Here is a 15,847-nt window from a genome sequence, read left to right on the forward strand (position 1 = left end):
ACAGAGTTGTCAAGGAAGTGTTGTATCCCGCTCGTAGTCAAATGTGTGCTAATACCCTCCCTTCCTCTCGTTTTGGCCCAGACAATGAGACCGCCGTGTACACTCTTATGCCCATGGTGATGGCTGACCAACACAGGTAGCCTATGCGGGGCACACCAACACCAACACTGTGTCCGGTATCTCCACACCCACCTCCTATCTCAAGCCCGTCTCTCCTTCCCTTCCAGATCAGTGTCAGAGCTGCTGCTGAATTCCAAGTTCGATGTGAACTACGCTTTTGGACGAGTGAAGAGGAGCCTCCTACATATTGCTGCCAAGTAAGATGGTGGTTCCGGATTGGTCAGTTTTGAAGTAAACAACAACATAGTTCCTAACCTGTATGAGTGTGTGTGTGTTTGTACATGTGTGTGTGTAGCTGTGGATCAGTGGAGTGTCTTGTGCTGCTGCTAAAGAGAGGAGCTAGTCCTAACTACCAGGACATCTCTGGCTGCACGCCTCTCCACCTCGCCGCCAGGAATGGGTAGGCTGTCTATACTGTACTGTACTGTACTGTACCCCACTCTACTGTACTGTACCTGCCTCTACTGTACTCTACTATACTGTACTCTACTGTACTCTCTACTGTACTCTACTGTACTGTACTGTACCCCGCTCTACTGTACTGTACCTGCCTCTACTGTACTGTACTCTACTGTACTCTACTGTACTGTACTCTACTGTACTCTACTGTACTCTACTGTACTGTACTCTACTGTACTGTACCTGCCTCTACTGTACTTTACTGTACTGTACCTGCCTCTACTGTACTCTACTGTACTGTACCTGCCTCTACTGTACTCTACTGTACCTGCCTCTACTGTACTGTACTGTACTCTACTGTACTGTACTCTATTCTACTGTACGCTACTCAGCTCTCCTCTACTGTACTCAGATTGACTGCAATGTGGTGGATATGATGATGACAGTACGTAGTCATAATGATGATGAGGATGATGATGAGGATGATGAGGATGATGGTGGTGATGGTGATGATGATGATGATGATGATGATGAGGATGATGATGGTGATGGTGGTGATGATGGTGGTGATGGTGATGAGGGGGGCAGAGCGTGTTGAGAGTGACCGGTCTCTCTGGCCTCCCTGCAGGCAGAAGAAGTGCATGGGCCGCCTGCTGGAGTACAACGCAGACGTCAACATCTGCAACAACGAGGGCCTGACTGCTGTGAGTGCAGATCACTGGACTTCACATGACTGCTGACTTTCTGTAAATCTGTCCACTAACCTTTTCCTCACGTGATTACTGACCATCAGCTAACACGACTGACCTACACAAGACTACTGATTTAAAATGACCACTGACTTGCATTTGACTGCTGACTAACATGAATGAGCACTGAGCGAGGTGAGAGCCTGTTTGAGACCAGGGTCTGGTCCCCCCCCCCTCCCCCCCCCCCCCCCCCCCCCCCCCCCCCGTAGATCCACTGGCTGGCAGTGAACGGCCGCACGGAGCTCCTGCACGACCTGGTGCAGCATGTGACCAACGTGGACGTGGAGGACGCCATGGGGCAGACTGCCCTGCACGTGGCCTGCCAGAACGGACACAAGACAGTGGGTTCAGCACACACACACACACACACACACACACACACACACACACACACACAGAGATATATATATATACACACACAGATATATATATATGTATACATACACTCGCATACATACACTCGCACACACACATGCTGATAAATACACATACACACCCATACTGATATACACACACACACACACACACATACAAATCAATACTATATCGACCTGTTGTGGCCCCTCCCCCAGACGGTGCAGTGCCTGCTGGACAGCGGAGCTGACGTCAACAGACCCAACGTCTCCGGAGCCACGCCCCTCTACTTCGCCTGCAGGTGACGTAGCCAATCACTGCGCCTGGACGACGCAGTGGGGATATTCACTTCCTCCTCTTTGGATTGGTCTTGCTTGTCTGAAGTAGATTAGTCAGGGTCTAATGTGGTCCCACTCAACTCAGCACTGCGTCCATGTTTGAAGTTTTTGTTCATGATGTCATTTTGTTAAGAGGTGACGTGTCAGAGATACCACCATTTCACATTCCATTCATTTAGCAGATGCTTTCATCCAAAGGCACGTGCAAACTCTGCATGTAGAAAGTCCAGGATCAGAAGTGCGTAGGTTCGACAGTGTTTCAGTGGTCAGAGTCAAGGAACAGGCTGTATTATCTAGCGACGAAGCAAAGTAACCACGTCTCAGTTACTGCACGCGGTGAACCATGAAGACGGAGCAGAGATGTGAGACAGGACGTGTCCTGTTCCTGTCTGGCTGCGTCTGGAGTGGTGTCATCTCACAGATGAGGGGAGGGGGGAGGGGGAGGAGGGGGAAGGGGGGGAGGAGGGGGGAGGGAGGGGAAGGGGGGGGCTCTCTTTAGTAGAGAATGTGAAGGGTGTAGAGAACAAGTACTCTGTCTTTGTGCGCCGTGTTTAATGTGAGACATTAACAGTACACTCATGTAAACTCATTCACGCAGACACACACACACCCACACACACACACACACGCTGATGAGCTGCGGTGAAAAATGACAGGTTCTCTTCAGATCTCTTCATCTTGATTAGACTGGATGGTGTTTTTGTCAGTTCACATTAGAGTGCAGCGCCTGAACAGCAGTTAGATTACAGTCATTAGTTTGGCCCCGGAATGAAACGCTGGCTGACGTCTTTTTACTGTCTCAACTTCATCAGAGAACATCAGAGTTACCACTCCCAGCTTTGATCATATTCTAACTTCACATTATGTTTTTGGTGATTCCAGTTTTATAATTGTCCCAAAAATGTAACACACAATGTACCCCCCCTTGGTATGTCGTTCATGTATCCTCCTCTGTAGCTTATAATAATAATAATAATAATAACTTATTCATTTAGCATTCGTCCAAATCAACTCATCAGGGGGAATTTGAACCAGCATCCTCTTGATCTGGAGTCAAATGCTCTTCCCACTAAGCTATACCCATCATCCTACTGTGTCCCACCCCTTCTAGAAGATGTCAGTTCAGGTTGTGTCCCCACGTTAGTAAGCCTTGGTTTGATTGGCCGGTTTGTTTCTGCCTGCCCAGTCACGGCCAGAGAGACACAGCTCAGATTCTGCTCTCCAGAGGAGCCAAGTATCTTCCTGACAAGAATGGAGTCACTCCCCTGGACCTCTGTGTGCAGGTGAGCACCCCCCCCCAACACACACACACACACACTCACACACTCCCCTGGACCTCTGTGTGCAGGTGAGCCCCCCCCCCCCCCCCCCCCCCCCCCGCCCACACACACACACACACACTCACACACTCCCCTTGACGTCTGTGTGCAGGTGAGTGCCCACACGCACACACACACTCACATTCTTTAGTTTTTATTTTATCAAGTACACTCTGTCCCACCATGTGTGTGTGTGTGTTCAGGGTGGGTACGGAGAGACGTGTGAGATTCTGATCCAGCACCACGGCCGCCTGTTCCAGACCCTCATTCAGATGACGCAGAATGATGACATCAGAGAGAACATGGTACAGCCCCCTCTGTGTCATCACTGTTCCCACTGCTGTTTTGGGGATAGGTCACATGCTTTGCTGTTCTTACTGTGTGTGTGTGTTTGGGTGCATGTGCGTGCCTGTGTGCGTGTGTGTGTGTGCAGCTCAGGCAGGTTCTAGAACACGTGTCCCAGCAGAGTGACGGTCACTACCAGAGGATTCTGACCAGCCTGGCGGAGGTAGCCACCACTAACGGACACAAGCTGCTCAGGTACGACCCCTCTCACAGAGCAGTTACCCCTCTCACAGACCAGTTACCCCTCTCACAGAGCAGTTACCCCCCTCACAGGCCAGTTACCCCTCTCACAGACAAGTTACCCCTCTCACAGACCAGTTACCCCTCTCACAGACCAGTTACCCCTCTCACAGAGCAGTTACCCCTCTCACAGAGCAGTTACCCTTCTCACAGAGCAGTTACCCTTCTCACAGAGCAGTTACCCCTCTCACAGAGCAGTTACCCCTCTCACAGAGCAGTTACCCCTCACACAGGCCTGTTACCCCTGTCACAGAGCAGTTACCCCTCTCACAGACCAGTTACCCCTCTCTCACAGACCAGTTACCCCTCTCTCACAGAGCAGTTACCCCTCTCACACAGACCAGTTACCCCTCTCTCACAGACCAGTTACCCCTCTCACAGGCCAGTTACCCCTCTCACAGAGCAGTTACCCCTCTCACAGAGCAGTTACCCTTCTCACAGAGCAGTTACCCCTCTCACAGAGCAGTTACCCCTCTCACAGAGCAGTTACCCCCCCCCCCCCCCCCCAGTCTGTCCAGCAGCTACGAGGCCCAGATGAAGAGCCTGCTGAAGATCGTCAGGATCTTCTGTCATGTCTTCCGCCTGGGCCCCTCCTCCCCCAACAACGGCAACGACATGGGCTACAACGGCAACAAGACGGCCCGCAGCCTGGTGTTCAAGGTCAGCCTTGGTTCAGGGGTCAGCCTGGGGTCAGGGGTCAGGAATCAGTCAGGGGTCAGCCAGGGGGCCAGGGGTCAGGAGTCAGCCAGGGGTCAGGAATCAGTCAGGGGTCAGTGGTCAGCCTGAGGTCAGGAGTCAGCCTGGTGTTCAAGGTCAGTCAGGGGTCATAGGTCAGCCAGGAGTCAACCTGGAGTCAGGGGTCAGGATGGTGTCAGAGGTCAGCTTGGTGTCAGAGGTCAGCTGGGGTCAGAGGTCAGCTGGGGTCACCAGGGAGGGTGGATGCGAGAGAGAGACAGAGAGAGCGAGAGAGAGAGAGAGGAACACAGGGAGAGACAGAGAGTGGAAATGAACAGAAGGGAGGAGATGGAACAGGAGCAGATAAAGGATATGGAAAGGGACGGAGAGAAAAAGGAAAGAGGGAGGGTGAGGATGTAGCGAAACCCCTGAATGTTCTAGAATCTATACCCAGGAGAATAAACAGACAGGCTGCAGTTCATGGCTCCAGACACCAGGGGGCAGTAAGAGACTACTAACCCTGGTGATCCCTTTCTGTCTGATCCATGAGTCTCCCCCTTTCTCTTGTGCCCCCTCTCCACCTTATCTCTCTCTCTTAGTTTCTGTCCCGCTTGCTTTCCGCCTGTCAATCTCTCGTTCTCTCTCTCTCTCCCATCCACCTCTCCTTCCTGCTGCCCCCCCGTCTCCCTCCCCCTCCCGCCCCCTCCCGCCCCCTCTCTGCCTCCCCAGCCCCTGGAGCTGCTGTGGCACTCCCTGGAGGAGTGGCTGGTCCTCATCTCCACCGAGCTGGAGAAGACCCACCGCGACCCCAGCTCCTCCTCCTCCAGCAGCGAGATCGCCTCGCTCCTCCTCAAGCAGCGCGAGGTCGACGCCTCTTCCGCCGCCGTCGCCGCCGCCGTCTCCGAGGGCCTCCCGTCGTCGCTGGACCCCTACGTCGTCATGGAGACGCCCGAGGTGTACGCCGACGGAGAGGACGTCATCTCCATGACGGCCAGCCGTCTGAGCGCCGTCATCCAGGCCTTCTACATGTGCTGCTCCTGTCAGATGCCCCAGGGGTGAGGCCCGACCCCTGACCCCCGACCCCTGACCTCTAACCAGGAAGGAACACTGATGAATAGGGTGCAAAATTCACTTTTTTTCATCCACTCGCCAAATGTTCAAATTTGACCATCCACTCAATAGATTCCCGTAGCTTATTGGGCCGGGGTATATTGCACCGGCATTTGGCCGGTGGACGCTGTTCACTTAGTGCCCTGCTGATGACAACAGAGTCTCCTCAGGTCCCAGTCTGAGATGGTGACAGTGTGGTATACAGCGCTGGCTGCTTGGTCCGCAGTCAGCTGCCAGCTCGTCTCCAGAGGGGTGCAAATGATTGCTTCCTGGGGTTTCTGCTGTGGAATATGATCATAGAGTCGTCTGCACGGCCTGTTCATCCAGAGGCAGACAGATAGACAGGTGCAGATCAATGAGAGGGAAGAGGGGCAGGTGCTTCCAACTGCCAGGGAATTCTTGGCTCAGGGTTCCTCTCATCACTCTCAAACTCCTCGTCCTCGTCCTCATCGCTCTCGAGCGCTCTGCTCGTCTTCATCGAGTTCCGTCTCCAACTCTCATCCTTGTCTCGTCTTCATCACTCTCTAACTCTCCTCCTTGTCTTTGTGAGTCTGTCTCTCTCCTTCGTAACTTCATCCCTGTGTAGCTTCATCCCTGTAGCTCTGTAACTCTCCCCCTCCTCCTCTTCATCAAGCTGTAGCTCTCTAACTCTCCTTTGCATCGTCACTGTGAGACGATGTCATGCTCGTCAGTCTCTTTCCCTTCCTCTCTCCCCCCCCCCCCCCGTTCCAATCTCCATAATGGAATGTAATTAGATCATTAAACCCATCCTTAATTAACACTGAACAGAGGCTCTGTTATTGGTGAAGTGTGTTATTCCCCCCCCCCCCCCCCCATCTCCAGTGCAGATCTGTTTTTCATTATCAGTCCCTGAGAGCTGATTGCTCTCCTGTCAGGAGATGCACATTCTAGTCGTTGACTTCAGAGATGCATTAGATAGCACCATCTCGATTGAGCTTCTGCCATGCTATATTTGCCGCTGTGGTTCTTTATTGATCCTTCTTCAGGGCTAATTCTCTCTCTCTCTCCCCCCCCCCCCTTCTTCCCCCTGCCCCCCCCCCCCCCCAGGATGACGTCGCCTCGTTTCATCGAGTTTGTGTGCAAGCATGACGAGGTGCTCAAGTGTTTCGTAACAGGTGAGTGGATGTAGCGCTCTGCCAGGATCGTCCAGCTCCTTCTGTTCCCTGGAACTCCTTATTGATCTGGACAGCTTCATTCTTCTCTTTCTCTCTCTCTCTCTCTCTCTCTCTCTCTCTCTCCTCTCCTCTCTCTCTCCTCTCCCTCTCCTCTCTCTCTCTCTCTCTCTCTCTCTCTCTCTCTCTCTCTCTCTCTCTCTCTCTCTCTCTCTCTCTCTCTCTCTCTCTCTCTCTCTCTCTCTCTCTCTCCTCTCTCTCTCTCTCTCTGTCTCTGTCTCTCTGTGTATGCCTCTCTCTTTTCTCTTTCTCAGGAATCCAAAGATTATCTTCAACCACTTCCACTTCCTGTTGGAGTGTCCGGAGCTCATGTCTCGTTTCATGCACATCATCAAAGGACAGGTGAGTCCTGACTGGCGGGTCACTTCCTGTGGGTATCTGGTCAACTTCCTGTGTGGGTGTGGCCCGACTCCAGGGCCTCTTAGTGACAAGTTGAGCTGGCCAGCTGTCTCTGTTTCTCCCTCTCTCCCTCTCTCTCCCCTCTATCTCTCTATCTACTCTCTCTCTTTTGTTCTCTCTCCTCTCTCCGCTTCTCTCCTGTCTCTGGAGAGAGTCGATGGAGAGTGACTTTGAAACGCCCGTGTCTCCCTGGCAGAATCATTTAACAACATTATTGCCACGGCGATAACACTTGTCTTAAAGCGCGTTATATGGCTTCATAAATTGAAGTGCGGCCTCAGGTAGTGTGGCTCCCCGGCATTCCTATCAGAGCGGTGGAGCTGCAGCCCCTGTCACCTCCGGATTACAGCCCACTGGGAGGAGGCGCCGCCATTTAATTACACACTTTAACCTGGAGAATCCCATTTCATCTTCACATGTCTCTCTCTCTCTCCCCCCCCTCTCTCTCCACCCCAGGGGAAAAGGGATCTCTGTATCACTTTCTCTCGCCCTCTTTCTCTTTCTCTCTCTCTCTCTCTCTCTCTCTCTCTCTCTCTCTCTCTCTCTCTCTCTCTCTCTCTCTCTCTGCATCTATCTCTCTTTCTGTCTTTCTTCCTCTCTTTGCCTTTCTCTCTCTCTCGTTTGCTCTTTCGCTCCCTCCATCCTCCCCTCTTCCGATTTCTAACCCCGTCACTTGGAGAACGAAGACGTTCAGAACATTATGCAGATAGACGGCGCTCTCTCCCTTCTCCTCCACGATTTAGACATTCGAGGCTTCTGAGATGGTGTTTGAATTGAGAGCTCCGCTGCATTAGTATGGGAGGGGTTTTCCTGTCCTAGGTTAGTGAGTCACCGGAGGGGGTGTGTGTGTGTGTGTGTGTGTGTGTGTGTGTGTGTGTGCGTGCAGCCTTTCAAGGACCGCTGCGAGTGGTTCTACGAGCATCTGTTGGCGGGACAGCCCGACTCTGACATGGTCCACCGGCCGGTCCAACGAGAACGACATCCTGCTCATCCACAGAGGTAGGGAGGGGTCACTTACCTGGGGTCACTGAGGTCACTCACCTGGGGTCATTCACCTGGGGTCATTCACCTGGGGTCATTCACCCAGGGTAACGAACCTAACCTTGAGGTAAACTCGCATTTGCGAGTTCGCATTTGTGTCCATGCAGCACCTTAAACAGTGGACCTAAGTATTCTAACACCATGTTTGCAAATGGCACCCTAGTTTAATATAACCCCCTTCCTGACCCTTGACACCCCCAGGCCTTAACCTCTCATCCGGTCACACATCACATCCACATTCCCCCTGTCTCCCCCCCCCCTCCCCCCCACCAGAGTCCATATTCAGGAGCAGCTGTGAGATGGTCTCCAAGTCCACCAATGAGAAGCTCAAACAGGGCATCGCCGTGCGTTTCCACGGCGAGGAAGGAATGGTGGGTGTCGCGAGCGTTCCACAGCCCCGTAACAATGCTGTCGTGATGATGTCATCCTGCATCCGTTGACCCTTTGACCCTTGTGTTCCAGGGCCAGGGCGTTGTCCGAGAGTGGTTTGACGTCCTGTCCAACGAGATCATCAACCCGGATTACGCTCCTCTTCACACAGTCTGCTGACGGTAGGATTATAATCCAGGACTGTGTTGCTGTGTTTCCAAACCTGTGGAGAGCCAAACATTTGAAATTGAAACCCGCGTAAACACATTTCTGTGAGCCCAGAAAGCCACAACACCCTTTGGGTTTGGATCTTATCGTTGACAGGTTTACTCTTTTTCTGTGTGTGTGTGTGTGTTTTGGTTGTGTTGTCACAGGCACCACCTTCCAGCCCAACAGTAACTCCTCGGTGAATCCGGACCACCTGAACTACTTCCAGTTTGCTGGTCAGGTCCTGGGCCTGGCATTGTACCACCGGCAGCTGGTCAACATCTACTTCACCCGCTCCTTCTACAAGCACATCCTGGGGTAACACACACACACACACAGTACCTCATATTAAAAACGGTGAAATTAGAAACAAGGAGATATATGATTTCTTGTGGTGTGTGTGTGTGTGTATCAGGCATCCCGGTGAACTACCAGGATGTGTCGTCCATCGATCCGGAGTACGCCAAAAACCTGCAGTGGATCCTGGACAACGACATCAGCGACCTGGGCCTGGAGCTCACCTTCTCCGTGGAGACCGACGTGTTCGGCGCCATGGAGGAAGTGCCGCTCAAACCGGGCGGGATCAGCATCATCGTCACCCAGGACAACAAGGTCAGCCGCCCTTGTGCTGTTGGTTTGTGAACACGGCGGGCTGTTTGGATGTAGTACCACATCTGGCCAGAAGATGGGGATGTCATATAAGGACACGTGGTGTTGATGTGCGGCGGTGGGTTCCCGTATGGTCGCACTCTTCAGTCTGAGTAATGTTCCTTTGTAATTGTCCTCTCTCTCTCCTCCTCCCCCTTTCTCTCCTCCCCCCTCTCTCTCCCTCTTTTTCCTCCCCCCCTCTCCCTCTCTCCTCCCCCCTCTCTCTCCCTCTCTTTCCTCCCCTCCCTCTCTCCTCCCCCCTCTCTCTCTCCTCCCCCCCCTCTCTCCCTCTCTCTCCTCCCGCCCTCTCTCTCTCCCTCTCTCTCCTCCCCCCCCCCTCTCTCTCCTCCCCCCCTCTCTCTCTCCCCCTCTCTCTCTCCCTCTCTCTCCTCCCCCCCCCTCTCTCTCCCTCTCTCTCCTCCCCCCTCCTCTCTCTCCCTCCCCCCTACCTCTCTCGCTCGCTCTCTCTCCTCTCAGGCAGAGTATGTCCAGCTGGTGACTGAGTTGAGGATGACTCGAGCCATCCAGCCCCAGATCAACGCCTTCCTTCAGGGCTTCCACACCTTCATCCCCCCCTCCCTCATCCAGCTCTTCGACGAATACGAGCTGGTTAGTCTCTCTTCTCCTCTCTCTCCTCCCGTCTCTCCCCTCCTCTGCTCTTTTGCAACCTCTCTTCTCCTCCACCCTTCTCTTCCCTCCTCTCCTCTCCCTCATTTATCTCATTTCGCCGGCGTCCTCCTCGCCTGTTTGTATTCTCCGCTCTCGCCGCGCTCGCCTGGCGGCCTCCGATGCAGGGATTGATTAGCCATGTCTGGCTCAGGGGTGTCAGCCGGGTCACCTTGAAGCCCCTCCCCCCTCCTCCGGCACCATTGGATTTTTCTTTGCGTGTCGGCACAATCCATGCTCCCATCCTTACCGGGCTGCACGTCGATAGAGTGCCATGGCCGAGTGTGTGTGTGTGTGTGTTTGCCGTGTGATTGTAGGACACGTGTGTGCAGGTACACGCTTCAGTCACGGCTGCTACAGCGCCAAGATGAGTGTGCGTGCTCAGTTCTGCTCACCGCTCAGCCTCCATGTTTTATTTCTGCTACAGAACATGTATGTATTGAATGCCAAAGTCCTATGTTAGTTAATTGGGGTGTGTGTGTGTGTGTGTGTGTGTGTGTGTGTAGGAGCTCTTGCTGTCAGGTATGCCAGAGATTGATGTCCAGGACTGGTTCAGGAACACAGAGTACACCAGCGGCTACGACCTTCAGGAGCCAGTCATTCAGGTGAGGCGACCCTATGCAGGGAGGACACCTTTAACTGTGAAACCAACCACAGGGAGGACACCTTTAACTGTAACACCAGCCCAAGGAGGACACAGTGGTTCTGGTCATGGTTGTGTTGTGGTGTGGTCATGATTGTGGTGGTTATGGTTGTGTTGTGTTGCAGTGGTTCTGGTCATGGTTGTGTTGTGGTCGTGGTTGTGGTTATGGTTGTGTTGTGTTGCAGTGGTTCTGGTTATGGTTGTGTTGTGGTGTGGTCATGGTTGTGGTGGTTATGGTTGTGTTGTGTTGTGGTGTGGTCATGGTTGTGGTGGTTATGGTTGTGTTGTGTTGTGGTGTGGTCATGATTGTGGTGGTTATGGTTGTGTTGTGTTGTGGTGTGGTCGTGGTTGTGTTGTGGTGTGGTGTGGTCATGGTTGTGATGGTTATGGTTGTGTTGTGGTGTGGTCGTGGTGGTGGTCATGGTTGTGTTGTGGTGTGGTCGTGGTGGTGGTCATGGTTGTGTTGTGGTGTGGTCGTGGTTGTGGTCATGGTTGTGTTGTGTTGCAGTGGTTCTGGTCATGGTTGTGTTGTGGTGTGGTCGTGGTTCTGGTCATGGTTGTGTTGTGGTGTGGTCATGATTGTGGTGGTTATGGTTGTGTTGTGGTGTGGTCATGATTGTGGTGGTCATGGTTGTGTTGTGTTGTGGTCATGATTGTGGTGGTTATGGTTGTGTTGTGGTCATGATTGTGGTGGTTATGGTTGTGTTGTGGTGTGGTCATGATTGTGGTGGTTATGGTTGTGTTGTGGTGTGGTCATGATTGTGGTGGTTATGGTTGTGTTGTGGTGTGGTCATGATTGTGGTGGTTATGGTTGTGTTGTGGTGTGGTCATGATTGTGGTGGTCATGGTTGTGTTGTGGTGTGGTCATGATTGTGGTGGTTATGGTTGTGTTGTGGTGTGGTCATGATTGTGGTGGTTATGGTTGTGTTGTGGTGTGGTCATGATTGTGGTGGTCATGGTTGTGTTGTGGTGTGGTCATGATTGTGGTGGTTATGGTTGTGTTGTGTTGCAGTGGTTCTGGTCATGGTTGTGTTGTGGTGTGGTCATGATTGTGGTGGTTATGGTTGTGTTGTGGTGTGGTCGTGGTTGTGGTCATGGTTGTGTTGTGGTGTGGTCGTGGTGGTGGTCATGGTTGTGTTGTGGTGTGGTCGTGGTTGTGGTGGTTATGGTTGTGTTGTGGTGTGGTCATGATTGTGGTGGTTATGGTTGTGTTGTGGTGTGGTCATGATTGTGGTGGTTATGGTTGTGTTGTGGTGTGGTCATGATTGTGGTGGTCATGGTTGTGTTGTGGTGTGGTCATGATTGTGGTGGTTATGGTTGTGTTGTGTTGCAGTGGTTCTGGTCATGGTTGTGTTGTGGTGTGGTCATGATTGTGGTGGTTATGGTTGTGTTGTGGTGTGGTCGTGGTTGTGGTCATGGTTGTGTTGTGGTGTGGTCATGGTTGTGATGGTTATGGTTGTGTTGTGGTGTGGTCGTGGTGGTGGTCATGGTTGTGTTGTGGTGTGGTCGTGGTTGTGGTGGTTATGGTTGTGTTGTGGTGTGGTCATGATTGTGGTGGTTATGGTCGTGGTTGTGGTCATGGTTGTGGTGGTTATGGTTGTGTTGTGGTGTGGTCATGATTGTGGTGGTTATGGTCGTGGTTGTGGTCATGGTTGTGGTGGTTATGGTTGTGTTGTGGTGTGGTCATGATTGTGGTGGTTATGGTTGTGTTGTGGTGTGGTCATGATTGTGGTGGTCATGGTTGTGTTGTGGTGTGGTCATGATTGTGGTGGTTATGGTTGTGTTGTGTTGCAGTGGTTCTGGTCATGGTTGTGTTGTGGTGTGGTCATGGTTGTGATGGTTATGGTTGTGTTGTGGTGTGGTCGTGGTTGTGGTCATGGTTGTGTTGTGGTGTGGTCATGGTTGTGATGGTTATGGTTGTGTTGTGGTGTGGTCGTGGTGGTGGTCATGGTTGTGTTGTGGTGTGGTCGTGGTTGTGGTGGTTATGGTTGTGTTGTGGTGTGGTCATGATTGTGGTGGTTATGGTCGTGGTTGTGGTCATGGTTGTGGTGGTTATGGTTGTGTTGTGGTGTGGTCATGATTGTGGTGGTTATGGTCGTGGTTGTGGTCATGGTTGTGGTGGTTATGGTTGTGTTGTGGTGTGGTCATGATTGTGGTGGTTATGGTCGTGGTTGTGGTCATGGTTGTGGTCATGGTTGTGGTGTGTTGTGTTGCAGTGGTTCTGGGAGGTGGTGAAGAGTCTCATTCAGGAGGAGAGAGTTCTTCTGCTGCAGTTTGTGACGGGCAGGTGAGTGAGCGAGTCAATACTGGACCTTTTCCACTGTAATGCACTGTACGTGTCAGCCAGCATGGACTTGAGCCCCCCCCCCCCCCCCCCCCCCCCCCCCAGCTCCAGGGTCCCCCACGGTGGCTTTGCCTTCCTGATGGGGGGGAGCGGCCTCCAGAAGTTCACCATCGCTGCAGTACCGTACACCTCCAACCTGCTGCCCACCTCCAGCACCTGGTAGGGTGGTCACCTCCACTCACTCACTCACCCACTCACTCACCCACTCACTCACTCACTCACTCACTCACTCACTCACTCACTCACCTGGTTCCCTCTCATACTGCTGAAGTGAAAGCGCAGCAGGAAGGGAGATGAAGCCACTAGAGGGCAGTGTGCCTCCTGTCTAGTCAGGGTTGCAGCTGCTAGTCGGGAGGGGGCCACACAGAGGCAGGTCTATCTGACCGCTGCTGCTCTTTCTTAGGGGGGGTGTGAAGCACAATGGTCATCAACCGTCTTTCTGCTGCTGGAGCCATAATACCATGCCATTAACCTGTAGAGCGGCACAAGAAACTAGCATCGGCCATTTTCTCGGGTTCTCTTCACTTCTCTTTGCTATCACACCTCCCTCTCTCTCCCTCCTTCTCTCCATCTCTCCCTCCCTCTCTCTCCCTCCTCTCAGTATCAACATGCTGAAACTCCCAGAATACCCGAGCCAGGAAGTCCTACGAGACCGTCTGCTGGTTGCACTGCATTGTGGGAGCTACGGCTACACCATGGCCTGATTCCTGCACCTGCTCTCCGCTCCTACGACTGACACGCGTGTGCGTGGGTTTTAGTTACGACAGACATGCGTGTGCTTGGGTTTTAGTGGTCAACTCAGAACAGGGAACTGGACCTCTCTGGACCTATGCTGTGGTTTTCTGTGGGTGAGGCACGCATTGACTCTTCAACAAAGGAACATCAGACACTCTATCTAGGACAACTAAAGACGGTGGAAGCCAGAGAGACTCCTGGAAGTTCCGGCCTTTTACCCTCTCGGACCTGCCAAAATCACGTCTCCACACCACCAATCAAATGCTTCTTCTGGATCTATGCAACCAGATGCAGCCAGTCAGCTGAGCTGAACTGATGTACTGTTAAATGTGTGTGTGTGTGTGTGTGAGAAAGAAAGAGATTTCACTTCCCTGTGGCTTGACTCCATAATCTCCTGGTCTAGGGATCTTGTGTGTGTGTGTGTGCATATGTGTGTGTGTGTGTGTGTGTGTGTGCACATCTGCTCCGACAGTGTGGTCTGCAGATGTAGCAACTAGAGGCGTGGCCCTGTGGGCGGGTACACGTGCCCAGACATGGCTGTAGCTCCTCCCCCATGCTGTAGCTCCTCTCCCATGACTTGACTCCTCCCCCATGCAGTGGCCCCTCCCCCTCCGTGTCCTTCTCCTGATCTGTGTCTTCATTCGGAAGTCTGTCTTCTGTGCTTGTGTTGTCTATGGCCTTGTAGTATTCAACAGGGGATCAATACTCTAAGTGGCAAATGTTTTGGCCTCCTTTGCCAAATATCTGAGCAGAATTTATTACTCAATTTTTACTTAATTTTTTATTTCCCTTACGTGAACATTTATGCTGAACATGTTGTTTTTAGTCTAAAAGGACACAATCATATCATCATGACATGAATGTATCAAGATGATAAACCTTCTTTCTGTTTGGTTTGAAGGACTTCACGTCGACATGGGAATGTAAATAATAATGTCATTCTACTCATCAGTATTGTTTTGAATGTATCCCATGTTTTGCATTTGTTTTTCGATGTTGGTTGTGAACAGAGACTTTATAGATATTTCTGCAAATAACTCGAACAATACAGTATGTATTTTATCATAAACGATGACATGTTCTGTGATGGTTTCCCTCTCGGGGCTAGATAGTGTGTTTGTGACTAAATTAATTGTGAATGAGAATGTGAATGTGAATGAGAGCATGCTGTCGCTGTAATGTGTGTGTGTGTGTGTGTGTGTGTCAAAGAATGATGTGTGTGTGTGATTGCATGCTGTTACTTTTGTGTGTGTGCGCACGTGCGTGTGCTTAAGAAAGCTGTGTGTGTGTGTGTGTGTGTGTGTGTGTGACATATGTGTCCCCAGCATGTGCTGTGCCGGGTCACAGGCTAGGAACAGCAGGGTCTACCTGTGCTAAACGGACCTCACACAGACTTTCACCAGCCACAACATCTGCTGCTGTTCTGGCCTCTCCCCCCCCCCCCCCCCCCCCCCCCCCCCACACACACACACACACTCTGAAATGAACTATAACACACACACTCACACACACATGCACTCTCTGGAATGCACACTGTAACACACAGCCACCCGTGCACACATGCACACACTCTGAAAGACACACACACACACACACAAAAGCACCCTCTCTGAAATGCGGCTACGCACACAAACACAATCTCTCACACACACGCACACACACACACACATGGTTCCCCATGGCAACGCTTCATCCTCTATAAAACCTGCCCACCATGGTCAGAGATCTGCTTTAAACACAATCTGTTCGCCATGGCAACGTCTGCTAGAGAACATGGGCAGCTCAATATGGACAGAACCAGACAGGCCATGTGGCCTGTGGAGAGAGAGAGAGGGAGAGGGAGGGAGAGAGGGAGGGAGAGAGGGAGGGGTGTGTGTGTGAAGAGAGCAAAGCAGGAGAGCCAGTGTTCTGTATCATGTAGGTGATAAGATGTAGCTCCTATATCAAGATCTA

The 15,847-nt window shown here is 52.1% G+C and overlaps 1 protein-coding gene across 1 annotated transcript in view; it reads left to right on the forward strand.

Moving 5' to 3' along the window:
• The window catches only part of LOC124478355 (E3 ubiquitin-protein ligase HACE1-like), a 15,657-nt gene extending 694 nt beyond the window's left edge, over positions 1-14,963 (forward strand). Inside the window, 25 exon segments of the mRNA XM_047036626.1 lie at positions 82-136; positions 228-317; positions 416-520; positions 1,148-1,223; positions 1,478-1,609; positions 1,841-1,923; positions 3,147-3,243; positions 3,483-3,584; positions 3,713-3,819; positions 4,374-4,524; positions 5,269-5,594; positions 6,718-6,783; positions 7,094-7,184; positions 8,128-8,208; positions 8,210-8,240; positions 8,556-8,653; positions 8,745-8,810; positions 8,812-8,833; positions 9,026-9,176; positions 9,275-9,470; positions 9,984-10,115; positions 10,679-10,777; positions 13,032-13,102; positions 13,205-13,318; positions 13,761-14,963. Of these exon segments, the coding sequence (XP_046892582.1) occupies positions 82-136; positions 228-317; positions 416-520; positions 1,148-1,223; positions 1,478-1,609; positions 1,841-1,923; positions 3,147-3,243; positions 3,483-3,584; positions 3,713-3,819; positions 4,374-4,524; positions 5,269-5,594; positions 6,718-6,783; positions 7,094-7,184; positions 8,128-8,208; positions 8,210-8,240; positions 8,556-8,653; positions 8,745-8,810; positions 8,812-8,833; positions 9,026-9,176; positions 9,275-9,470; positions 9,984-10,115; positions 10,679-10,777; positions 13,032-13,102; positions 13,205-13,318; positions 13,761-13,863 (2,645 nt within the window). The 3' untranslated portion in view covers positions 13,864-14,963.
• Positions 14,964-15,847: the final 884 nt, after the last annotated feature.

This window comes from Hypomesus transpacificus, chromosome 2, assembly GCF_021917145.1.
Source record: "Hypomesus transpacificus isolate Combined female chromosome 2, fHypTra1, whole genome shotgun sequence".
Lineage (NCBI taxonomy): Eukaryota > Metazoa > Chordata > Actinopteri > Osmeriformes > Osmeridae > Hypomesus > Hypomesus transpacificus.